The sequence below is a fragment of the Jaculus jaculus genome, chromosome 9 (assembly GCF_020740685.1).
Source record: "Jaculus jaculus isolate mJacJac1 chromosome 9, mJacJac1.mat.Y.cur, whole genome shotgun sequence".
Taxonomy (NCBI): domain Eukaryota; kingdom Metazoa; phylum Chordata; class Mammalia; order Rodentia; family Dipodidae; genus Jaculus; species Jaculus jaculus.
Genome location: NC_059110.1, coordinates 102365155 through 102390939, shown reverse-complemented (window position 1 = coordinate 102390939; position 25785 = coordinate 102365155). Strand labels below are relative to the sequence as shown.

At 40.5% G+C, this 25785-nt stretch overlaps 1 protein-coding gene and 1 pseudogene across 6 annotated transcripts in view; both read left to right on the top strand.

Annotated features, from left to right (window-relative positions):
- Positions 1-11746, top strand: part of Stxbp4 (syntaxin binding protein 4) — a 177411-nt gene extending 165665 nt beyond the window's left edge. For all 6 annotated transcript variants that reach the window (XM_045158084.1, XM_045158082.1, XM_004669983.2 and 3 more), the window contains one exon: positions 11411-11746. In XM_045158084.1, coding sequence (XP_045014019.1) covers positions 11411-11448 — 38 coding nt within the window. In that variant the 3' untranslated portion in view covers positions 11449-11746. The remainder of the gene's footprint in view (positions 1-11410) is intronic.
- Positions 11747-18694: 6948 nt separating this feature from the next.
- Positions 18695-19587, top strand: LOC101603265 (annotated as a pseudogene).
- The last annotated feature ends 6198 nt before the right edge of the window (positions 19588-25785 follow it).

Sequence of the window (25785 nt, the reverse complement as noted above, 5' to 3'; positions counted from 1 at the left end):
CTCCTCGTCATCTGGTGAAGCAATGGATTTGTGGAAAGAGGGATTTAGTAGCTCTAAAGCCTGTATTCTGGTGTTCACAGCACCATTTTTTTCAGAGTTACTTGAGTATTGGTACTCCTGGTTCTTTTTTTTTTTTTTTTTTCGAGGTAGGGTCTTGTGCAAGCCCAGACTGATCTGGAATCTCCAGGTGGCCCCCAACTCACTGCAGTCCTCCTACCTCTGCCTCCCAAGTGCTAGGATTAAAGGCTACTCCTGATTCTGATCTGAAAATGAGGATTGTTTTGAGAATCAGGTGCCCTCGGGTATGAAGCCCTTGGCTAAACCCCTGGCACATGGAGAGTGCTGAGAAGATGTCAGCTTAGCCTCCATCTCCCCATGCTGCTTCTATTTACCAGTGAAGGACTTTGAAATGACCACATTTGCACAACTGGGAATTGAACCCAGTAGCCAAAACCTACTCTCAGGTTACTCTGTGGCCAGTCAAAAGCCCAATAGGAGCAGAAAGGTTGCGTTGATCCCAACCTTGACAGTTTGCCTGGGATTTTCTATAAATACTGACAGAGAAGTGGGGGATATGAAGCCCTGTAGGAGAAGCTGTCATTTAAATGAAAGGCCAGCCAGCTGGCTTGGGGTACTAGGAATGGTAAAGCCACGAAAATGAATAAAACATACATATCTAGCGGTCCCACACCAAGCATTTCTCCCCCGCCCCCGCCACATTCCACCCCAATTTAGCCAGTGGCAGGTATGTCTTTTAGGCCTAAAGCATGCTTTCTAGCGTCTCATTGAGATATTGTAAGCATGCCCCCTCTGGGAAGACACAAAGTACTTTGGAAACACATCACCTTCCTGGGGTCCTGCTTCCTTTAGCCAGGTGCAGCATCCTCTCTGCCTCCAGAACCCCTTTTTACATATTTATTAACAAATACTAAATTTTTGGTCAAAAACTTCCCACATCTTCTAGGACTGCTTTAACAAAGGTCTACAGACAAGGAGCTTAAACAAACAAGATTTCTTTGCTCACAATTTTGAGTGCTAAAGTCCTAAATGGAAGTGTCAGGCCCAGCTTCTGGCAAGACCTTTCTCCCTGGCTTCCAGGTGACGACCAGCCTTCTCATCTGTGTCCTCACATGGCCTCTCCTCTTCCTCTTCTCACAAGGACACAAGTCCCATCAGAACAGTGTCAAACCCCTATAACCTCATCTAACCCAAAATACCTCCTCATAGAGATACACCGTTCTCCCCCCCCCCCACACACACACCAGGGCTTCCACATAGGAATTGAAATAGGACATACATCTGTCCATGGCAGTTGCCTTTTCCTGAATTTACTCTACCCCCAGTGGAGGGTGAACCCAGGTACCTGTGATGATAGGCAAGCACTGAGGTGTGTCCCTCACCCACTGTTCATTTTTTAGTTTGAGACAGGGTCTCACTGAGTTGGCCAGGCTGACCATGAACTCTTGGCTCTCCTGCCTCAGCCTTCTAAGTAGCTACCATTGCCCGCTTTTTTTTTTTTAATTTTTATTTATTTATTTGAGAGCGACAGACACAGAGAGAAAGACAGATAGGGGGAGAGAGAAAGAATGGGTGCGCCAGGGCTTCCAGCCTCTGCAAACGAACTCCAGACGCCTGCGCCCCCTTGTGCATCTGGCTAACGTGGGACCTGGGGAACCGAGCCTCGAACTGGAGTCCTTAGGCTTCACAGGCAAGCGCTTAACCGCTAAGCCATCTCTCCAGCCCCATTGCACGCTTTTGCCAACAGACCTGACTGCCTTAATTTATGGTTTAACAAATCTGTTCTTGCCACATATTTACCTAGTTTTAGGCAAACCACAGACAGACTCCTCACTAGGGCCTTTTCTCTTAGGCCTCAGTCTATGGAAGAATTGAGAAGTAGAGTATGATGGTAGGCAGGATGTCCAATCCTAGTCACTAGGTCCTATGATTGCACTAGATTACATAGTAAAGGGGAATTCAGGTTGCCGAGTAGCTGATCTTGAAGGAGGGATGCCCCAGTGAGTCCTGTGTGTCTCCATGAGTCCTTAACATTGGAAGGAAGAAGCAGGAGAGGGTCAGAGGAAGAGACAAGATGAAGGGTGTGGAATCCAAGACAAGCTGTGTTGCTGGCTTTGATGATGAAAACCTGAGCCTCACACCACAGGAGGCCTGTAGAAGCTGGAAAAGCAGGACGAATCGAAGGTTCTCTGCAAGAGCACCCCAGAAGGAATGTTTCCTTGCTGATGCCTTGATTGTAGCCTAGTAAGACCCACTTGGGACTTCTGAACCACAGATCTATAAGCTAGTAAGTCTGAGTCATTTCATTTTGTTATTTTTGTTGTTGTTGTTGTTTATTTTTATTTTTTCGAGGGCAACAGACAGAGAGAGAGAGAGGAGAGGGGCTGCGCCAGGGCTTTTAGCCACTACAAACGAACTCCAGATGCATGTGCCCCCTTGTGCATCTGGCTAACGTGGGTTCTGGGGAATCGAGCCTTCAACCGGGGTCCTTAGGCTTCACAGGCAAGCATTTAACCACTAATCCATCTTTCCAGCCCAGTTTGAGTCACTTTTAAGCCACTAAATTTTTGGTACTTATTACAATATAAAATGCTTATAGGAAGTAGGAGATAGAAGAGAGTGAGGCGGGAATCTAGGGGATTTATACATCTCATCTCTTAATTTATTAAGGCAGGTATTATGTGTTGTGTAGGTTAGGAATATGAGATTCAGGGTTTAAGTAACTTTCCCAGAGAGCCACAGACAGCCCAGGTAGTACATAGGCAAGCTAGATTTGTCTGCATGGTTTATGGAGAACACAGTAATGCTGTCCTGCACCTCAGTCCTAGCTCTGCTGCTGTGTGACCTTGGACAGAGCACGCAACCCTCCAAGCCTCAGCTTCTTCAACGGTGGAAACTAGAGAAAAGTAATGTTCATGGGACTTTTGTGAAAGGCAAATTGGGAAAATCATTATGAAAGAGGTAATAAATGTTCATCTGACAAAGTGTAATCCATCTGTCCCATACCTGCACTCCTGTTTTGGTTTTGCTCTTTAGACAGAGGCTGTGTGTCTCTAAGGCTGACCTTGACCTCGGGATCCTCCTGCTTCAGCCTTGCCAGAGTGCAGATGACAGGCATGAAGCGCCACAGCAGCCCGATCATCTGAACTTAATCCACGATGTCAGGGTCAAGAGGACAGTGGTGACCTGCTTGGTTCATCACTGTCCTTTGTTGCTAATATCAGCACTAACCGTGTGCCTCTGTGAAGACCTCCATCCCTCAGTGGGGCATAAAGTCACTAGAAACACAGAGGTGGCTGCATTTGATCATGTCCAAGGCTGAAAAATCCCAGTATAGTAAGAACACCTGAGAAAGGACTAAGGAATGAGTGGTAGTGTGAGGTCTTAGCAAGGCCACTTATGACCATATTTATTTGTCTTTGGGACATTTTAATGTTCTAAAACAAGATTTACTTAGCTTAGCATTTATAGTAACTTGCCATAAAGAATTGTAACTTGTAGAGTATGATTCAGCTCAAGTAAGTTTACTTAGACTTTGGCTGTTTAGAAAAAAAGAAATTGGGGGCTAGGGAGATGACCCAGTGGTTAAAGGTGCTTGCTTGCAAAGCTTGCCAGCCCAGATTCGATTTCCCAGTACCACATAAAGCCAGCTGCACAAGTGGTGCATATGTCTGGAGTTTGTTTGCAGTGGTAAGGGGCCCTAGCATGCCCATTCTCTCTCACTCTCTCCCCCCGCCCCCAAAACATAAATAAGAATGGGAAAGAAATTCTGGTCAAATTTTTAATGAATAGGCCTGTGCAGTTTACTTGGAATGAGAATATTGGCGGGGCTGGGGAGGTGGTTGGAAGTGCAGATTATACAGTGACTTTGAAGCCACTTAGATACATCTTTTCCCCTGATAATGCTCAATTTCAGGAAGCAGGTAGCATATATTTTATACTTATTTATTTGCAAGCAAAGAGAGATAGAGAGAAGAAAGACAGACAGAAAGAATGGGTCTGCCAGGGGTCCAGCCACTACAAGTGAGCTCCAGACACATGTGCCACTTTGTGCATCTGGCTTTACGTAGATACTGGGAATCAAGCCTGGGCCATTAGGCTTTGCAGGCAAATGCCTTAACCACTACGCCATCTCTCCAGCCCTCAATAACCATATTTTTTAACTATTTAGAGAAAATCCACTGCAGTATCACATGTGAGTGTTACTTTATCTGATCTTCAATTATAAAAAAAAAAAAATAAGCTGCCATTTTTGTAACTATAGTAATATGTCAGTGAGACATACAATTTATCCATGCAGCAAGGAGCCACTGGCTTCACTTTATGTGAGCTAGTGTCCACAGGCTATGGAGGTGCAAAAGATGCTTCCCTGCCCCTGGGGAAGCTAACAGCCTACTGGACAAATATAGGCATATTTAGAATTCCATGCCACATGGCACATAAAGTATGACTGCTGGGGAAGCAGAAAGCCTCTGACTCAGGCTTCACATAAGCACTTCTTATTCACAGTTGCTCGGATAGCAGATTTCTCATGAATTTCACGGCAAGGACTTTTCAAAAGGTATAATAGATTTAGACATATAATCTGTGATCCTTGAGTTAATCCTTTAATTGATTTCATCTTGCAAAGCTGAAGAGCCCCTTTCAGAAGGTCACTTAATCCATTCCAGAGCCACTTCATGTGTCGCTATGGAAACCAACCTAGGTAACAGAAGGGTTGAGCATAATGGATAAATTCTCAGAAGTAGGGTCTGGATGCTGTCTTAACATGTGCCAGTTGTAAGATCTGGGGTAAATTATTTTGCCTTTCTCAGTCAATTTCCTTCTATCGGAGGAAATCTCATGTAGTCACACTTCCAAAGGTGGTAACTTTATAAGCAATCACTACTTAAGGTTCAAAAAAGGTTTATGGTTATATTTTTTAAGTCTTTCTCTCTCTCTCTCGTCATAATTAGAGTTGTATAACACTCACTGTCAAGTGGCTTTGGCTCTGAGACCTCACAATTTTAGCAGTGGTTTTCCTAGGAAACTCAAAAAAATCCCATCCAGTTTTATGACTATAGAAATTCTTCTCAAATGTAGCATAGATCTTCTTACATTTTTACATTTTTTTTTACTGGAGTTCCTTTTAACTTTGTATAAAATGTTAGAATCAATCTTAAATTAGTTAAAATTGTATAATTAAAATAATTTTTGTTTTTTAAGGTTTCAAATTTATTTAATAAGAAAAACATGTTAGTCAGATGTTTATGAAGCTTATTTTATTGAGTATACTAAGTAAAAGCCTGTGTAACTTGTATTATAATTCTCACTATTTTTTAAAGAACACTAATGTTAAAATATATCTTCTAGATTTTATGTACTTTCTCATGTCATGGGGAAGTTAGAGGGGAAACTTGGGCAATGATCTTGCAAACGAGTTTGTAAGTAAATTTAATATTCATCCATCTTTATCCATCATCTTTTGATTGTTGACATTCGTATGGTAGCATGAACATGTGTGCGTGGGCGCACACACACACACACACACACACACACATGCATTATATAGGGTTTTCACCTTTGCAAGATAAAATTCAGATAGGAAAATAGAGAGATGGTAGATAGATAGATAGATAGATAGATAGATAGATAGATAGATAGATAGATAGATAGATGATAGATAGAAAATAGAGAGATTTATTTTATTTACTTTGTTTCTAAATTATTTATTTGTGTGTGGAGGGAGCATGAGTGCCACAGCATGTGTATGGAGGTCAGAGGGCAGCTTTGAGTTGTCTGTGCTCCGCCTTCTTTGAGACAGGGTCCCTTGCCACTTCAAATAAACTACCAGACTGTAAATGAAGAAAATTCAGACTAGCTGACCCATGAGCTTTGAATTCCCGTAGCTCCACCTGCCATTGTTATAGGCACATTGGGATTACAAATGCCTATGCCACTTTGCATCTAGATTTATGTGGGTGCTAGGGAATTGAACCCATTGAATTCAGGTCAGCAGGCTTTGCAAACAAGCACCTTTAACCAATGAGACATTTCCCCAGATCATAAAGTGTTACACACACACACACACACACACACACAAAGTAGTAGTCATGGCTTCTTGGTTGCCAGTGATTAAAGTGAAAGAACTACAACAGATCATTTGCTTTTTATGGTGTCACATTCACAGGTCACTGCAGGGATTCCTGGTTGATGGTATAGCTTTTCTTCTGGGTGATGATTTTTGAGACCCAGACCCTCATTCCTCCTATCTTGTGGCTCTGCCATTACCCAGGACTTAGCTCCTTTTGTGTAAGAAGTAAAACTAGAGAAGGCCCTGCAGCATCTTAAAGATCCCTGATTCTCAGAGAAGCTCCATTTCTGTCCCCTTCCATTGGCATGAGCTAATTTTGGACTCACATAAAGATGCCAAAGGAGTTTGGAAATGTAGTCTCTGCTGGGGCAATTGTCTCCTAGTATCAACTCTACAGTATGAAATATAAAACATAATTTTAGTGAGGATACAGCCCAACAATTTTGTACGATAAAATGCAAATATACCAACTACAAATCCTCTGCAATTTTATTAATATTTACTATAACCCCACATATAGTTATTAGTGTCAGTGGGATATATCTTTGGTTTAATTATGTATTTTCTATCTTACCATGATCAATAACAGAATGAAATTTTGTTATTCAAGGATGTAATAATATGTGATTATAGAGTTGTTCTTTCTTTGAAAAATTAATTATATCAGCTTTAGACCTTGGACTTGATCTTTCATCTTTTTCCTTTCTCTATTTAGCTTTATAAAATAATCAACAATAATCCAAATATGAGCATATCACCTGAGAAAATATGAGTATTAATGAATTTTTTACCAGGGATTTTTTTTTTCAGTGTTCATCCTTGACAAGTATGGCAGCAATGTTCTCCAATTATGTGAAATAATATATTACTATAGTTTTACTTTCTTGTAAAATAATTGATATCTAAGACCTAATGTTTTCTTAATTAGTTAGATGTTAATATTTCAAAATATATCTGACATATATTTTATGGAAATGTCGTAACATAGAATAAAGATGAAATTCTATTTTTTAACTTTAAAAAGAGGGCATTTTAGTATAAATATTTTAATGTCATTAGTACTTGTACTTCCAGTTTATGGCCAGTTGTAAATTTTAAACATAATTTTTAAATAAAATTTTCTAGTGATTCAATGTTACTGAAATTCCCAGGGCCTGTGACAAATTGCTTTAATAGATGTTTATCTATCTTTGTTTTCTCGTTGTATGAATACTATATACATAAACTTATACCCACAAATTTTACATTGAGTTAATCACTTTTCATTCTTTCTCTTAAATTCAATAAAATCATACATGCCAGTATTGTTAAACACATAACAGTAGTGTTATCTATAATGGTAAACTTGCAAAAGAATCTCTTTAATCACCACAGACAGTAACAGTTATAAGAATGAATTTTGACAAAAGTAGTGCACATTTTTGTGCTTAAGCCCCTTTTTGCTAGTAACTGTCCTAAATTGTTTATTTCAAAAGGACTCACTTTGCTTTCTTTTTGGAAAGAAAGATTTTGCTCCTGGCTAGGAGGTAAGAAACATACGGAGGGTAATTATAAAGGGTTTTAAATAATTCACTTACATTTCTTTGCCAACAAAGTAAAGCATGTTCTCTTGTTTCTTAATAAATTCTACAATACGTCTTTCAATTTACTAATATTATTTAAAAAACACACACGCAATACTGTCATCTCCTCAGCTCAAACAGTATTGTTTTCCAGTGACATATCTGGCAACCATTCAGAGGCTGATAGCATTATGCTTTTCAGATTCTCCAGTGTCTTCTGTACTGATGTTGAGTGCTCTCCAAATCAGGTCAGATGCCCTCTCTCCACAGGAACATTCGCAGAGATACTGCATGTTTCATCATCAGCTTCCTCTACTCCCCAGTCCTCTGAATTTCTCATTCTAAATAGCAACATCTCCCTTCTCCCTTTATGAGCCATGGGATCTTTATTAATTAAACAAAGTCAACAGGGCTGGTTTACTCTCTGCTTTCAGCTGAATTACCAAGCATACAAATCAGAGAGGAAATATTTCTAATACTCAAATGTTCTCCAAACCATTAAATCTGGGATTATCTCATCACACTGATTATGTCATAGTATGTTAGGCACAGTGTTCACTAAGACATAAAATTGAATACTGTACTAAAGAGTGGCCTCATCCCAGCATCATAGGCAGAATTCCAAATTTTTCTTACAACAATCAGAAAGCTCCAGTTATCAATACAACTAGATGTGTCTGTGTCTTGAATATCTGCTCTTTGACAAGCCCTTTACATGCTCCACCTGGGCTCAAAAGGTTCTGGCCCTCTGGTTCTGGGTGTTTTTACCATCGACGCAAGTGCTCTCTGCTTGTTTGTCTTGTTACAGAAAAGTGTTCTTTGAATATGAGATTAATCAAATTTGATATTACCTTTGTAATCGGGGAGGCCATATGTGGGTATTTTGATAAGACGCTGTAATGAATGTTACTAGTGAGGGTAATATTGTGACGGAACACACTAATATTCCCTATACAGAGTCTCAAGTACATTTTTCTTAGAAATTTTGCTTTTGATTATTTTAATTACCAATTTAACACACTATGTATGAGCAGTTATAAAATTTCAAACATGAGAAATATTGTGTGTAAAATGTCAAATAGAAACTCACATACCCGAACCTATTCCACAAATACTTAATTGTTCCTGTTTTTCTTCCATTCCACCCTCCCTAGTTAGGGATGATGATATGGGAGGGTGATTTAAAATAAATTACCTTTTCTCCATCCCATTAGTATGCTGTGCCTGTGCCCATAAACACTGATGCTATGGATACTAAGATCTTAATACAAGCAGGGCAGCTCCCAGCCCTTTCCTCTTGTGTCTGCTTTGTGCACGATGAGACATACCGTTTCACCTTGCAGAACTATTCCAGCCCTCTCATATTACAATCATTAATATTTCTTTAAAACCATGTTCAATGTAGGCAGTTTTCCTGAGCCTTTATAAAAGCCTTGAAGTGAAATAAACCTGTGTTGAATCAAATTCCTTATTAAGTTTAGCTTTCACAAAAAATTTTAAACCATTTTAAAGGAGAAGGGTTATATGGATTATTGTTGAGAGAAGAATGATTCTTTATCCTGCTTCTCCATATTCTAAAGTTTTGAAACTATGGAAATTACCTGGGGTTTGTCCCATCACCCCAATTCTTTTTTAAAAAAATTAATTAATTATTAATATTTATTTACTTAATTGAAAGCAGAGAGAGATAGAGAGAAAAGAGACAGATAGAATGGGCATGCCAGGGCCTCTGGCTGCTGCAAAGGAACTCCAGATGTATACACCATCTTGTTTATCTGGCTTTACATGCTCACTGGGGAATCAAACTTGGGTCATTAGGGTTTGCAGGCAAATACCTTACCACTAATCCATCTCTTCCTCCCACTTTACCCCAATTGAACAAGTTGAGCTTGTTTGACTCATTGTGAAATTATCACCAATCTTCTCCTAGAGGAAGATACATTTAGACATTTTGCACAGAGAGCTGTGGTGGTTTGAATATGAAGTGTGCCCCATAGCCCCATTTGTATGTGAGCAAGCCTCAGGCTCAGTCTCCACCTGGTGGAGCATGTGGAAGGAGTGTCTCGCTGGAGGAAGTGTGTCATTGGGGGCAGACCTTGGGGTATGAGTAGCGTAGCCCCACTGGCTGTAATCAGCACACCCTCTCTTTCTCTAACGGAGATGTGATACCCAGCTGTCTGCTCCTGCCAGGCTTTCCCTGCCGTGATGAAACTCCCCCTCAAAATTATAAGCCAGAAATAGACACTTTTATTTTATAAGCTGCTTCTGGTCAGTGTTTTGTCCCAGCAATAATAAAGAATTGCTACAGAAGCTTTAAATTTTGAAAAAAAATCAAATCAGTAATGACTGTGGAACTGACCATTTATATTAAATTTAATATTTTCAGTTACTATCATCAATAGACAATAAAGGAGTACAGTTTTGTGTTAGTTTCCAAATCATTTTCTATGCAAAACTAGTCCCATGTATACTAACACACAGTTCATTTTCATTAGTATTTCATACTCCTAAAGAGTTATAGAGTGTATAACCATGCTGATGTTGCTGGAAAATACTCAAACAAAGAAACAGATTTGATCTATTGACCTAGCGAATCTGAAACTTGTTTGACCATAGGATTCTGTCCGTCACATAGCAATTATTCAAAACTCCTGATACACACTTTAGAATATGTGGGATACTTTTAGATCTATAGTCTCATTTTATCTCCAAGTGTACTGTTCTTCAGAAAAACTTGACCTATGACATGATGCTCCTTCTGAGTTTGAATTTGAGAGAATGAATACTGGGCAAAATAACCCTGGGGGATACATGAGCAGTGGAGTGATCCAGGACTAGAAAGAGTTCCAAAGATGACCAGCTCATAAGAACTGGACAGATGATGTGGGAATCATCTAGCTGAAGGGCTGGGAATAAAACATTAAGTCTTAGAAATACCATCTGCTAGATAGGCATATAGTTTTGTGATGTTCTGATACATTTTCCATATCTTTTGGACCTTCCTCCTCTTCTCTGCTCTGGTTCTTTCTTCCCCAAAATAGTTTGCAGACTTTTGTTCTGAGAACAGATGAGGTACCATAAATTCAGAGAGAGGAAACACAGTCCCCACCCTCAAAGTAAGAAGTCCTAAAGATAGACAAGCGTTGGTAATACAATGTAAGATGATACCATCAGATGACTCTTGAGGGAGATGTGTTTCTCTAAAGTTAATATGCATTAGCCCTTTAGGGAGGAGACATGTGGCTCAGAGGAAAGTATTGTTGAACAGGTACACAAACAAAGCTCTACAAAAGGTAGAATATGTTTTTGATCCAGAATTGGTTGGAACTAAGCTTTTAGCAGGTAAATGATAGTGGGTGATTTGTCATTTAGGAAGCTCTCTGGGTTTGAATGGAGAATGAATTATAAAAGAATTAGAACAGCGTAGAAGAGGTTGTTTCAGTGACCCAAACGATTACTTTGGAAAGGAGGGGAGGAAACAGATTCCAGAAAGATTATGTACAGCTAGAAAGTCATAGGGCTTCCTGAGTGACCCCAGGTAAGGAGAAAAAAACAGTGTTACATTTGTGTGCACACATGGTTATGAAAGAAAATGAAAGCATGTCTAAGGCTTATTGGGACCATTGGATTTGGTCCTAACAGCTTCCAGTCCAAAGCACTCATAGTAGGGTAGAAGCAATGTCCCAGCATCAACATTTCTATGACTGGATAGGAAGACAATCTCAAATTTTAATCTGCATTCCTCATTCTTCCCCAGTCACGTCACACAGACCACATCCTGGACCCATCCTGTGATGAGTGTTCTGAACCTGCCCTGCTCTGAGGAGAATGAAGAGGACTGCTCCCGAGAGCTGCCTGACCAGAGAAGCTGATGGCTTTCCATAGGAAGTGGAACTCTTTGATCTTCTGGCCTCTCTGTCTGTGCATGACTGGACATGTGACACTCCACTCAGACCCAGCTGCCAGAAACAGGAAGGCAACACAGGCTCTGGGCAGGGTCTGAAATAGGAACTATGAATGTAGGATATTTCTGTAAAACTATTTCATATTATTGTGTGCTTTTAAAATATCAATAGACACTACATTAATTCTTTGGGAATAATCTAATTGTATTTTTTGAAATCACATATAATTATATTTTATAATATGTATACTTTTTCATTTACAGTTAGATCTTTGTAATTTTATATGTTGCTCATTTTGGGGTATTGGATACAAGGGTTTTAATAATGAAAATTTACATTGAAAAATCAGGTAGACATAGTCAATTCACTTATTTGGTAATTTCCTAGCCATTTATACTTATGTCTTAGGATCTCAGCAAGCTTCTGAAGTTTAAAGTTCATATTTAGACTTCTATCTCATGGGTTGCTGAATGTAATTTTTTTCTACATCTCAGAATATACAATACAACTTAAATCTTTAGGAGACTTTCTACTTTATAAAATGCTTTCTAAACCTTCTTATTTAAACTAGGCAACATACCATGGCTGACTTACTGGGCATTTTATTCTTATTTTCAACTGGGGACATAGTGATTCAGAGAGAAGACATATTTTATCCTAGGGCTGAAACTCACACCTTGTCTTCTGATTCCGTATCCAGCCCCCTGCTGCTCCCACAGAGAGAAATCACAGCCCCACACATGGGCACCTTCATTCTGTTGATGCAGCTGGCCCTGCAGCTGTGTGTCCATAGTGATCCAGAAAACAACTCTCAGTCAACATGGCCTTGCTGTAACCCCACTCTTCTTCTCTGTAATCTACCCCCTTCACCCCAGACACTCACCTCTTAAACACTGCTCTGTGACGTTTCAACGGGCATCTCCCAGCACTCCCTATTTCCTAAAGTAAAGAGATTGGCTTACGCCATTGGTTTGTCCACACTTAGGCTGCCCTTAGCAGTGAGAGCATTTGAAGGAAGCTGAAAGAAAGGTATCTTTTAAAACACTGCTTGTAATAAGGTACACTCTAGGAGCCCAACCAAGTAAAGCAGCCCCAGTGTTGAGGACACAGTGTACAAACTAGCCATTCCTTGTAACTACTTTATAGGTTGGTAAACTGAAGCACTAAGTTTCTACACTGAGTTAACATATACTCATCAATCTCATTTCATTTTAGCTTCTAAGTCTTCTGCCCTACTGAATTTCCTGCTGTGTGTGTGTGTGTGTGTACAGGTGTGTACTTAACCCATACCTCCTTGAATGTATTTGGAATTTATGTTGAATACACTTAGGATTCATGCTTTATTTCTTAGGGCATAACATAAAGTCAAATGCAGACTGGCAAACCAACACTAACCCTGAGAAACAGGATGGCTGGAGAAGATGGGAAGCTCTGACAGATGTTTGGACACCAGGGTTACTATGGAGTTTCAGGGGAACAGGTTTGACAATAGCCCCAGAGAGAACTGTTTTCTGTAGTCCCCACAGGTGAATGGACTCTCACATACCTGGAGGCACTGTCATAGTGACAATATCCTACTGTGAGAGGGCAGACTTCTCCTATGACATTTCCTCCTCCACCTGGAGAGTGTTCTCCATGTCTGTGGTAAGGAAGACACAGGTGATGCTTAGGTTGCTGAGATCAGGTGCTGGGCCATGGGGCACCTCATCTCTCTGCTGCTCAAACCACATCTCTTCTCATGTTTATCACATGCCTAGTGGGGAGGACTTTTTATAAAATTCAAATGATATTTGCTGAGCAGATTGTACCATACATTGCGATGTACAGTGCACATATCTGGATTTCATAATTACTTTTTAGTGTATCTGTTTTAAGGCAGGGTCTCTGTGTGGCCTCAGCTTCCCATGTGCTAGGATTACAACACTGATGGTCCTAAAACCACTTTATATGGTAGAAACAGTTGTCACCCCCAGTTTGAAAAGGTTAGCTTTAGAGACGGGTGGTCTTTTCCCAAGAGTGACACAGTACCGAGCATATGAGTGTTGACGCTCAGGCCCAAAGCAAGCCTGTGATTCCAGGACTCCTTCTCTAAACCACTGGGAAGGGCTGCTTGGATTGTTTCAGTGGTATAAGGCAGCAGACTCCAGTCCCGTGCCATAAGGAACTTCCTGGTATTAGAGTTCAATAGAAAAGGACTCCCCACGAGAGAATCCTAGTCCACCAGGTTTCAGTATGTTGGCGAGGAGTATGTTGGTGAAGAGTGTGTTAGTGAGGACTTTCGCCACATGAATTTGCTGGGCTGGCTGAGGACTCATGGCAATTACCTCCTCTTCAGGTCTCTATGACCTCTCCACCAACAGATGAGTGCCCCAGAAGACAGACTTTCAGACAGTTCAGGTGAAGACACAGTGAGCATCTTTTTCCAGTGCAGACAGGACCCCAAAGTACCTTTGGGTGAGCTGACACATTTGAAGAGTTTCTTAAACAGGAATTTTTCACACTGATGTGGTCATCGTCAACCTTTCTCCATTGACCACCAGTGTAAATGTGTGGGGAAAGGCACTAAATAGCCCATTTTAATATTTTTTAAATATTTTATTTATTTATTAGAGAGAGAGGGGGAGAGAGAAAGAGAATGGGTGCATTAGCCACTGCAAACGAGCTCCATACACGTGCACCTCCTCGTGCATCTGGATAATGTGGGTCCTGCGGAATTGAACCTGGGTCCTCTGGCTTCGCAGGCAAGCACCTTAACCACTAAGCTATCTCTCCAGCCCCATTTTAATTTTTTTGTTTTTAAAATATCAAATATTATGGAGTCAGACAATAGCCCATCTCATATCACCAGTACTGCAACAAATATATTTACTCCAAGGAAAGCATGCTGTCACACCACTTGCTACTCAGTCAGTATATTGTGGTTATCTCTTCATGGCAATAAATAGGTCAAGGTTGTATTTCAACTTCCTGCATAAAATATTGCCACCCAAAAAACCCATACTTTGTGAGCCCAGCAATTTTTTCATGAACACAAGCTGGTTTTAAGTTCTTTTCTGTAGCTAACAATATCATGGTAAATATTGGTATGCATTCATTATTTTAATGAACTGAGAAAGCCTTTGGTTAAATGCAATGTTAGAAAAATACATGAGAACCTACTAGTTCTATGGACCTCAGTTTCCCCATCTGTACAAGAGGAACATATCTGCTCATGCCAAGACAGTTCAATTCATCAAGCATTACCTAAGTGCCAACTACGTGCTGGCAATGGGATGTATATGTTACCATGCTGGGTAGCACAGACTCCAAAATCAAGGAACTCAATGTCTGAAACCTTTTGTTTTACTTTTTTAATAGAAAACTTTCAAACATGGCATAATATATTTTGATCATAACCCCCCCATTATTTTTTACTCCCCCATCCCCCACACTCCATATAACCTCTTCTTTACCAACTAGTTCCTTTTCTGGTGTGATGTCTTTTTAAAATTCTATGTAGTGTGAAACATTAGGGATTGTAAGAATCTCTTAAGTTTGAGCAATTCTAAAAAATGTTAAGCCTGGACTAGAAAAGAAAAGAAAAAAAAAAAGGGCGAACATGCAGTATGAAGAGCTCCTCCAATAATAAAGGCAATGCAGCTGTCAAAATACAGTCACGTGACACCCTCGTGAAGTGTTCGCACAGTCACAAAACGTTATCTTCTTTCCAGGGAGTAATGGGCCCTTTTTATTTTCTCTGACAAGTAAAATGCAACCTTTCGAAGGGTCAATACACTTGACATTTTTTGTGATCTGTGTACACAGAAAGAACTGAACCAGCATTAAAACAACTTGCAGTCTTTTACATGTAACTTTCAAGAGGATGAGAAAAACAATATGCCTGTGGAATTTACAAAATTAACAGAATATGCACGTGGAACTTAATTTTAGAAATGAATGTCCAAGCTGTTTCAACAATAGCTCTCTACCTATAACTTCCTTGTACTTGTAACATGATTTTTATAAATATTAAATGCAGTGCTGAGATTTGCTTTCCTCGGGTGTCTTTTTACCTTTATGCTTATACTACTTTTGTTGCTTTTTTTAAGATTTTATTTTACATCTTATTGGGAACTTTAATATATGAACATACTGCAAATTGGTCGTCTTTCTATTGATTTATACTCTGTTGTCCCTTGTCCCCTGCCATCCTCATGATGGAGTCACGAATGTATCAGGTGGTTCCTGTCAGGCAGACAATGCCTCACATTATGCCTTCCCACTCTGTGGCTCTTGCATTTTTTCTGCTCTCTCTTCTGCAGTGTTCCCCAAGCCTTGTATTATTAGTCTTCTGAGTAGAATCAACTGTCAGATCAGTAACTGTATCCAAACCATCCTCCTGTTCCCCTTCTCTCATCGCCAATTCATTCCCTCTCTCTTCACCCTACTTATCCTTTTTACATTATTCATCAACTTGTCATAATCTTTTTTTGTTTGATGTCTTATTAGTGGGAGCACTAATGGAGTGAGCTCCACAAGGGCTGGGACTTGGCCTGTCTTGCTGTCCGTTGTATCCTTGGGATGTAATGCAGTGCCTACCACACAGGAGGTGCTCAACATGTGTTCACTACATGGAATGTATTATGTGCTACCCATGGGGAAAGCTTAGGTTCCAGTGTAGCTCCCCATCCTTTCTCTAGTCATTTATTCACCCAAACCTTTACCAGGCACCACACACTCTGTTAAGCATTAGGGAAACAATGCAAGACAGATGTGATTTTAGCCCTTGTCATTTCTATTTTATGCAAAGGATATATAACTGAAAGTAATCGCAGCTTTTCTATTTCTTTCTTGCCCTTCCTTATTCTACATTTGAGCAAGTAGCTCTGCAAACATTCATTCATCACATACCTCCTCCGCAACAAAGGATGTGGTATGAGCAATCCAACAGGAATGTTCTCTTCAGTGCCTAAAGGTTAGCGCCTTAGGAAGGAGCAAACAGCTCATGATATAGAGTAGATCTTAGAGCATTGTGAGGAAGACCAAGGCATTTGTATTTCTAGTAGGAAAGAACAGATATATTAGCTGAGTTCAGAGCAAAAGATCTGTGCCTAACCTCCTGGCCAGCTTCTGGGAGCAGCAAAACCTCGTTACATTTCATGATTTTTTTTAGAGCAGAAGCCACTCTCACTGTCCATGGAAGCGAGAGCATGGTATGTGTAGGTGTGAGCAGGAAGTTCAGTGAACTTTCTCCAGGGCCCTGTTGATTTCCATAAAGCCTTAAGGATCTTAGAAAGGATTAGCAAACTCACAGGTCCAAAACAGGGTCTTTCTCACTCACCACATGGCCTTTCAGTGGGAGACTGGGCAATGACCTCAGACCATCCAAACCTAGTCCTTTCCCACTAAATAGGCCCCTGATGGCTATGAATGTTGTGTGTGTGTGTCCCCTCTTCCTTCAAATTCATATGCTGAATCTTAACCTCACAAGGTGATCATAGTAAGAGATACAGCCTTTGAGAAGTCATTAGGACACAAGGTCTCCCTCACAAATGAGATTAGCGCCCTTATGAAAGAAAATTCAAGGCAACTATTGACCTCTTTTATCTTGGGAGGCCACAGTAAGAAGCTGCCATCTTTATTTTTAAGTGTATGTTTGTGCGCGTGCGTGTGTGTGTGTGTGTGTGTGTGTGTGTGTGTGTGTGTGTATGCAGGTTTTATGTGGGGGGGTACTTGTGTGGGGAGGGAAGTGTGTATGTATATGTGTACTTGTGCATGCAGAACCATAGGACAACCTCAGGCATGCAACTTACCTGTTTTCTGAGACAGGGTTTCTCCTTGGCCCGGACTTCACTGACGAAGCTGGCCAGCCCCCAAGGTTCTCCTGCATATTCCTGTCCAGCTCTGGAACTCCAGGCAGGTGACACCACACCAGGCATTTACGTGGGGACTGGACTCAGGTCCTCTTGCTTTCAAGGAAAGCATATTACCCCTGTGCTACCTCCCCAGCCTAGGAAGGTGCCATCTTTGAAGTTCCAGACTCTGTCTGGTTGGCACCTGGATCTTTGACTTTGTAGCCTTTGGAGCGATCAGCTTTTGATTGCTGTAAAGTAGCAGACTGAGATGGTCACACAGAGTTTAGCAATGACTTCAGAAAGATACTGGAAGTTCAGAGATTCATGTTGTCCAGGTTCACGGTCCCCTGGACCTGATGTCTCCTTCCTTTATCATTATACCCTTGGGAGCTAACACAGAGTCTGTCATATAGGACATGTTCAGTGGTCTCAGTCCGTACACTAGACAGTCATTTACCTGACTGTTAAGTTCGGAATAAGCAGCAAAGCATATATCTAGAACATTTCTTTAAATATGTTCCCTTCTGTCTGTCCCATACAAATATCCCCCCTTTTTTTCATTTATTTTTCATCTCTAAGTTGTTTCACTCTGCGCCACACCTGTCCCTATCAATCTCCTACCACAGGTCTTTCCTAATTATCTTTCTAAAGCATAAATTTGATTAATGCTCCCCAGTACTTCCCTAGCACACACACTACTCTGTGAATTCATGATTCTCCCCAACCTCATTTCTCACTTACAACACTCACATATTCTGCAGTATCTGAGAAATTTTCCCTGCCTCATTCCCTCATCCCATTCTTTCTCATTCATCAATTCTCCATTCTGGTTTCAGCCCTTCTGTGAAGAGCTCAACACAGGCCTTCATTCCCATGCTCGGAATTGTCATTGTCAGATCCATGGTTGCATCTTCATATACCTGTCCAGCTTCTCTTGACACTCCAGAATGGTGGGGCAAGAACTTCTTCCCCAAGACCTGTGTACCCACATCCTCAGTGGGCCACTATATTTACTAATTTAGTTTGATCTAAGGAGCTGGGATGCTGAATCTCAGAGGCCTGGTTTCTGGTCCTAAGTTTCCTTTGTACTTTATTGGTGTGGAAATGCAAGAACTCTAGTTAAGGCCAATTAGTCTCCCACTGTGGCCCTTGCACTCGACATCATCAATGATGTGAGTTACTCAGGTGGAAGGGGAAAATAAATGGAGAGATAGAAATCGGCCCAAGTATCTTGTTTCTTTACTATTGTGACTTTGGGAAGTTTATCCAAAACTCTGGAAGTTAAGGTTAACCAGAGGAGTCATGTTTTATAATGCCACATTATTTCTTCAGTACTGCATGCCTGTTAATAAAGTCTCTATCCACTGCTGCCAGTGCAGCTGTTCGGGAGCCACAAGGAGCCGGGCTATCTGCCTTCCCGCCTTTCCGCCTGCTCACGGCATCCTCGGACTTGTTTCGACAATCTGCTAAGACACGGTGGATTATTGTGAAGTTCCAGGCATGCAGAGACATGCCTCACCTGAGGATATCAAAACGGCGTGTCATAAACTGGCACTAAAGTGGCACCCCGATAAAAATCCCAAGAATAAAGAAGCAGAGAGAAAATTCAAAGAAATAAGCCGAAGCATATGAGGTGCTATCAGATGCTGAAAGACGAGACATCTATGACAAATACGGCAAAGAAGGATTAAATGGTGGTGGAGGAGGGGGTGGAAGTCATTTTAACAGTCCTTTTGAGTTTGGCTTCACGAGGCCCTTCTTCTCTGCCCTCACTGGGCTTCCATCATTCAGAGATGGGTTTTCTTCATCTGATACAACAGAATTGTGGAGAATGGTGATAAAAGGGTAGAAGATGAAGAAGATGGGCAGTTAAAGTCCTTAACGGTGAATGGTTAAGGAGCAGCTGCCACGCTTGGGTAATAAGGCACACATTTGACAGAGATGTTAAACATCCACAAGCACCGTTTGAGGACTAACAGGAACATTTTGTTTGAAGATTTCAAACGAACTCTATTTTCAGCATAACTCTACCTAATCTAAAGTATTTATAAACAGCACATCAGAGCCCCTGTTTGTCATAGACTTTTGCGAGTATTGTTGGGATCACACACTAGGACCATTGTTTTTGTCTTCAAAATTATTGCAATCTCGGTATGTGCTTTGCCCTGTTATTAAATGTACTCTAGGGTGAGCCTGTGACGAGCGGTGCAGGACGAGACTGTGCTCGGACACAGCGTGGACCTGCTCTCCACTGTGTCTGAAATGTGAGCTGAGCAGTGCCAGCCCGCTGCGAAGTTAACATTGCCAGGATGATCCTCCACAGGAAGAACTTCAGGTTGTTTTTAGTAATGAAAGATATTACTGCTTTAATGGTAATACATTTCTGGTTTAGTATAAGCTAAGGATGTTTCTAGTTGTATATGAATGCTGGCAACTGCGTACGTTGTGACAATTGTTTAAATATGTAATGTGAAGCTTGGGTTTAAAAAGCTGGTGAACTGGGTCTTTGTCATTTGCTTAAAAAAAAAATAAAATAAATGCAGGGCTGCAGAGATGACCTAGCGGTTAAGGCATTTCCCTGCAAAGCCAAAGGAACCTGGTTCTATTCTGCAGGACCCACATAAGCCAGATGTACAAGGTGACACATGCATCTGGAGTTCATTTGCGGTGGCTAGAGACCCTGGCACACTCATTCTCTCCCTCTCTCTCTTTCTCACTCTCTAATAAATAAATAATATATTTTTTTTTAAATGCAAATGTGTTTAGTGCAATCTTTCATGGAAAAAAGTCTCTATCATACTATAGTCTCTGTCTCTGGGACATTTAAATCAATCACCAGAATTGTCAAGGGAACTCCTTCACCTCTTAGAACTAGAAGGGCATCCAGGATAGGAAGAAAGAGAAGTGAGGCTGTACGTGCAATTAATTTAGATAGAAGAATGGAAGACATGTCCCTCCCACTGAGCTCTGCATCTGTAAGTCAAAATCCATTCGCCAATTTTTATCTGTCACACAAGAGGAGGTACAATAAAATTCAATAAACGTTTATAGTTTTTAAAACTTCTTTTAACTGTTTCCTGCTGTTGGCAGGGAAAGTCAAATTGAGTAAAGGAGAAAATGAGCTGTAGGTTTAACTAAGCGTGTCTATCCTAACTAGTCCCACCGATGTTGGAACAGCATAATGGATTTTACTGAAGAGGAAAGTGTATGCTGCATGAATTTTTCCATAAAACTCACAGTGTGGTGGCAGTAAAAGGGTTGTAAAGCACATGTTCAAACATCACTAATTTGCCTACAGTTTTGAAGAAATACATTAGAATGATTTGGGTATAGAAGGGTAGATAAACCCTAAAAATCAAAATAATAGGTTAGAGCATTTCAAGGAAAAAGTATTGAAACTTTTGTTCTTAGAGGTGAATTAATCATGTTCCTGAAGAACTGATTCAACACAGGGAAACTATGTATCTCCATAGTTCTCTAAAAGTGCAGGAGTCATCCCATATAAAACTAACCCGGCTGCTCTGTTTCACAATGAAGAAATTTATCTTTCATGAGAAAATATATGGAAAAATAAATATAAAGAATTGAGCGGATAATTATGTTACCTTGGAATATGGACAGTTCAAGTCAGGAAGTTTTCTGAAACAGTATGAAAAGGTACTATGGATAGAATTTAGTTCTTTTTGCTGCTGTTGTTTCTGAGGGAGGGTTTCACTCTAGTCAAGGTTGACCTGAAACTCACTCTGTAGTCCCAGGCTGGCCTCAAACTCACAGTGGTCCTCCTACCTCTGCCTCTCAAGGGTTGTGATTAAAGGTGTGTGCCACCATGCCCAGCTAGAACCTAGTTCTTTTAATTTTTTTTTTTATTTGTACAGAGGGAGAGGGAGAGAGCTAGAGAGAAAAGGGGCATGGCAGGGCCTCTAACAACTGCAAACAGACTCCAGATACATGCAGTACTTTGTGCATCTGGCTTTACACGGTGCTGGGGAGTCAAACTGGGGTCCTTAGGTTTTGCAGGCAAGCGCCTTAACTGATGAGCTACCTCTCCATCCCAGAATCTAGTTCTTTAGAGAAATCTTGTCATTCATAGAATCCATATATTCAATTTAGTGCAAGTTAAGTATGTATGTAAGTATGTATTTTTGTGGTTACATGAAAATAAAAAGCAAATTCCAAATTAGATACATGGATCCCATCCCTGAATGATAACAAGTACTTAATACAAAGCAAGCCTGAAGGAAATTGGATGTACATATACTTAGTGTATGCTTATGTTCATGTAGGTGTGTGTATACCCACAGTAGATCTTCTTGTACATTCCAATTGCATGATTGCTTTTTTAGTAACATCCCCCCCTTTTTCAAAAATTTTAAGGTTTCTCCTAAACCAGCTTCTGATGTTAATAGTATACACCTCCAAGTCACATTTACATAGAAGTCACAAATTAAAATTGGTATTTTACAATAACCAAGTGAGACAGTCAAGTCAAGCAGTCTGTTTCATATATGCAAAACAGAGGCTCAGGTAAGTTGTGACTCAGTCATGTGACTTCCCTAAGTCACACAAGGCTGACTCATTTTTTTTAGATTTTCAGACAAGAGGTTCCAGTGTGGTGTAAGCCAGACCAGGTGATCCTGCACATGTCCTGCTAGACCATAGTACTTTCTAAGCCAACTTCTCATTTTGCAAGGAGGGGAGAACACTTGGTTGCATTGCCAGAGTCCTTAAGGGAACTCCTTCTACTCTTAGAATTGGAAGAGTGTCAGGATACAAAGAAAGAGCAGTGACTGTTTCCTCCCCATCTATGTTTATGATTCCTTCCCTGGAACTGGAAATTCCTAAAAGCCATGTCTGTTTTCCTATAGATTAATGTTGTTTTGGTTTATTATTTAAAATTACCATGAAGACAAATTAACTTTGGAAGGAGTTGTACATTTCTGCGAATGTCAACACACATATAGATTCACTTGACCACCACCACAACCAAGGCACAGAGCAGTATTACCACTGGAAAAGTTCCCTCCTATTCCGCACCCTGCTCTCCTCCAACAGCAGGAGAACACCTTGGGAGTTCGATGAGGCTTCCATGTATGTGAGTAGTTTGTTTTTAACTGCTGAGCTATATTCCATTTTACAAATATTTCATAATTTGGGTTAGTCACCCACTAAAAGTCATTAGATGTGTTTATGATTATGATATAGAAGTTTCTGTATATGTGTATATCCAGTTTTGTATAAATGTGAATGTTTATTTCTCTAGGCATAATACCTTAAGAAATTGCTGATTACATGGTTGTTTGGTTTTCTCTGTTGTTTCTTTACAAATTAGCACAAACTTAGAGACCAGATGTGTACGTTTGTTATCTTTCAGTTCTGCAGGTCAGAAATCCAAACTGGACTAAATCCAAGATATCAGCAGGGCTGTGTCCCTTTCTGGAGGCTTTCAGAGAGAATCTGTTTTGGGCTATTGGCAGAATTATGTTCCTTGCCAGTGTACAGCTTGGCTGGTGGTGCCCTTCATCCACCTTCCAAGCCAGACAGGTTCCTCTCACAAAATTCTCTCTACCTCGCCATGCATCCTCTTTGAGCTCACTTACAGTGGCATACCATCACATCCAGATCCAGCCAGGAAGAGGTCTCTTCTTTTGAACATGCTCAGATTTGGTCCACCCTGATAATCCAGAATGACTTCACCACCTCAAAGTCTGTGTGGTCATCACTTCTGCAAAGCTGCTGTTGTTGTTGAGTATAACAAATTCACAAAATCTTGAGTTTTATTTAGGGGAGGGGTGTTGCTTTGGCTATCTATCTTTACAAGAAACGTTCAAGCTGTTTACTTGAATGGCTGCAACATTTTGCATTGTGGAAAGGAAACAGAAAATCAAACTGTGGGGATGAATTATAAGAATAAAATATGGGAAATGACCTATGGGAAAGAACTGTAAGAATATTTCTTATGAAACATACAAATAACTTTTCTGAGATTACTGCTGTGAGAAGTTAAATTCCTTACTTGTAACTTGCCCTAAAGTTAATCTTCCAATTGTGTAATCTACCTGCTTAAAACAATGTGTAATGTTTTCTCTGCCTCAGTGTACCTTTGGCCTGAACAGCGCTGATGACCAGCATTGACAAGCAAATGTCTGGAGATTCTGACTAATCTTGAGCTGTGCTCTTTGCCCAACTTCCTCTTTAGTCTGGCTGGACTCTTGGCTCAGAATGAGCATACATGTGTAAAAAGGTGTTAAACATCATGCTGAGGACAGTGCCCACAGATCTGCTGAACACAACATGCGGGCTTAATGTGATTGTGTTTGTGAATGGTGTGTGTGTGTGTGTGTGTGTGTGTGTGTGTGTGTGTGTGTGTTCTGGATCAGCAGTGTCAACTAGGATGTATCCTTAAATCTCTTCTTTTAACAAGTGTTTAAGGAGTATGAAAAGTTGAAAGTTTCTTACCCTTTGCTCACACAATGGACTACTTGTTCTTGTGTTATTGGCTTGGGGCTGTTCAATAAAAATGCCAGTGAGTACCTGTGTGCAGACTACAGCCATAGCAAGGTCAGAGCAGCAGATGCAGCAGGTTTATTCATGGCTTAAATTTCAAGAGTCGTTTTCTCTTTCCTCGGGCAGCTGCTAGACCACTGCTAGGTAAGACCCCAAGGGTTGGATCTGTTACAGTTCCAGGGCTGTGTATCCCCTCAGCACATGTGTGAGCTCTGGTTGTTCTGTGTCCTTGCTAGCACTTGTTATTATCAGTTCATTTTATCTTAGCCATTCTCACAGGATATTTTGGGGTAGTTCATCATAGTTAAAGTTTGAATTTTCTTTGTGGCAGAAGATGTTGAACAACAGTCCATCTCTCTATTTTCCATCCATGTGTCCTATCTGGTAAAAAGGTCTGTTCACATGTTGTTTCATATATATATGTATGTATGTATATATATATGTATATGTATATATACATACACACACACACACACACACACACACATACACACACACATATATATTTTGTAAATGAGTTGTTCGTTTTCTTGCTGTTGCATTCTAAGAGCTCTTCATTCCGGATATACATCCTTTGTCAGTTACGTCACTTCTAAGTACTTTTCTAACCAATTTCAACTTTTCTGCACATCACTTAGATACCGGTTACATGCACATAATTTCCCTCACCCTCTGATTCTGTTTAGTTTGGCCTAAACCATAGAGTAATTCAATTTTTTTTTTTATACCAGAGTGTTTCAGAGCCCTCTGCCTCCTGGTTATGGTAGATCCTAGATACCTACAAGTCACAATTCAGTCCATCCCTATAATCATTGCATTAACTACCTTCTCAATGCTGACAAAAAAAAAAAAATCAGTTTGTGGAGGAAGGTTTCATTTAAGCTTATGGTTTCAAGTTGCCATTCACTATGGCAGGGAAGGCATGGCAACGGGGTCTTGAGGTAGCTGGTCACACTCAGCCACAGTGAAGAGGCAGAGAACAACAGATGCTGGTGCTCAGCCAGCTCTCTTCTTTCTCTATAACGCACCATCCTAGCCCATGGAAGGGTGCCATCCACAGCTGAAGTTCCCACCACAATTAGCCTAATCAAGTTAATCACTCACAGACACACCCTACTAACCTAGTCTATTTAATATCTCACAGGTGATTCTAGGCTCTGTCAAGTTGACAAATAAACATGTGTCTTAGAGAATGTAGTTTTCACTCAATATTTAAGAGACTAAGCCCTTAGATCACAGAATCACAAAGGGAGACACTGATTCCTAACACATGAGGCATCTACAATTTTTACATCAACATGCAGTTCCAAGAAACATTTGAGTATATATGAAGCCTCCATGGGAGAACCATTAGGCTCCTCAAGTGACAAGTAAACTGAAAGAAATTATAAGGACACTGACGAAGAGTTTCAAAGCATGGGGAGAAACTCATTGTACCAATGAATTATGTAGGTGTACAGATCCTAAATCCGCTTGGAACCTTATGATTTTTGAGACCTAAAGATAACTGCTGATACTCTTAAAGGAAATGCTGAAAATTAACCAGGGAGTGAAAATGTTATTGGAAGCCTTCTGGAAATTCTTTTCTATGTCTGGGAAATAAGGTAGCAATCTAGAACTATCTTGAAAACTTCCTTCAAACTTCAAATGTTGACAGAAGCCATGCCAGATAACTTAGAAATAAGAATCTCCCTTGTACCAAAATCCTGGCAGGAAACAGCATCCACCACGATGGTCCAAATGAAGATGCTGCTCATAGATAGGTGGTGATGATTCAGTAAGCAAGGTGCCCCCAAGGTTGCAGGAGTTAGAAGCCACTTCTGCACTAAGTGTGGAGGGATTTGGACTCATATAACTGGAGTCCAGTGGAAACTGGACAGTAGGGGAGA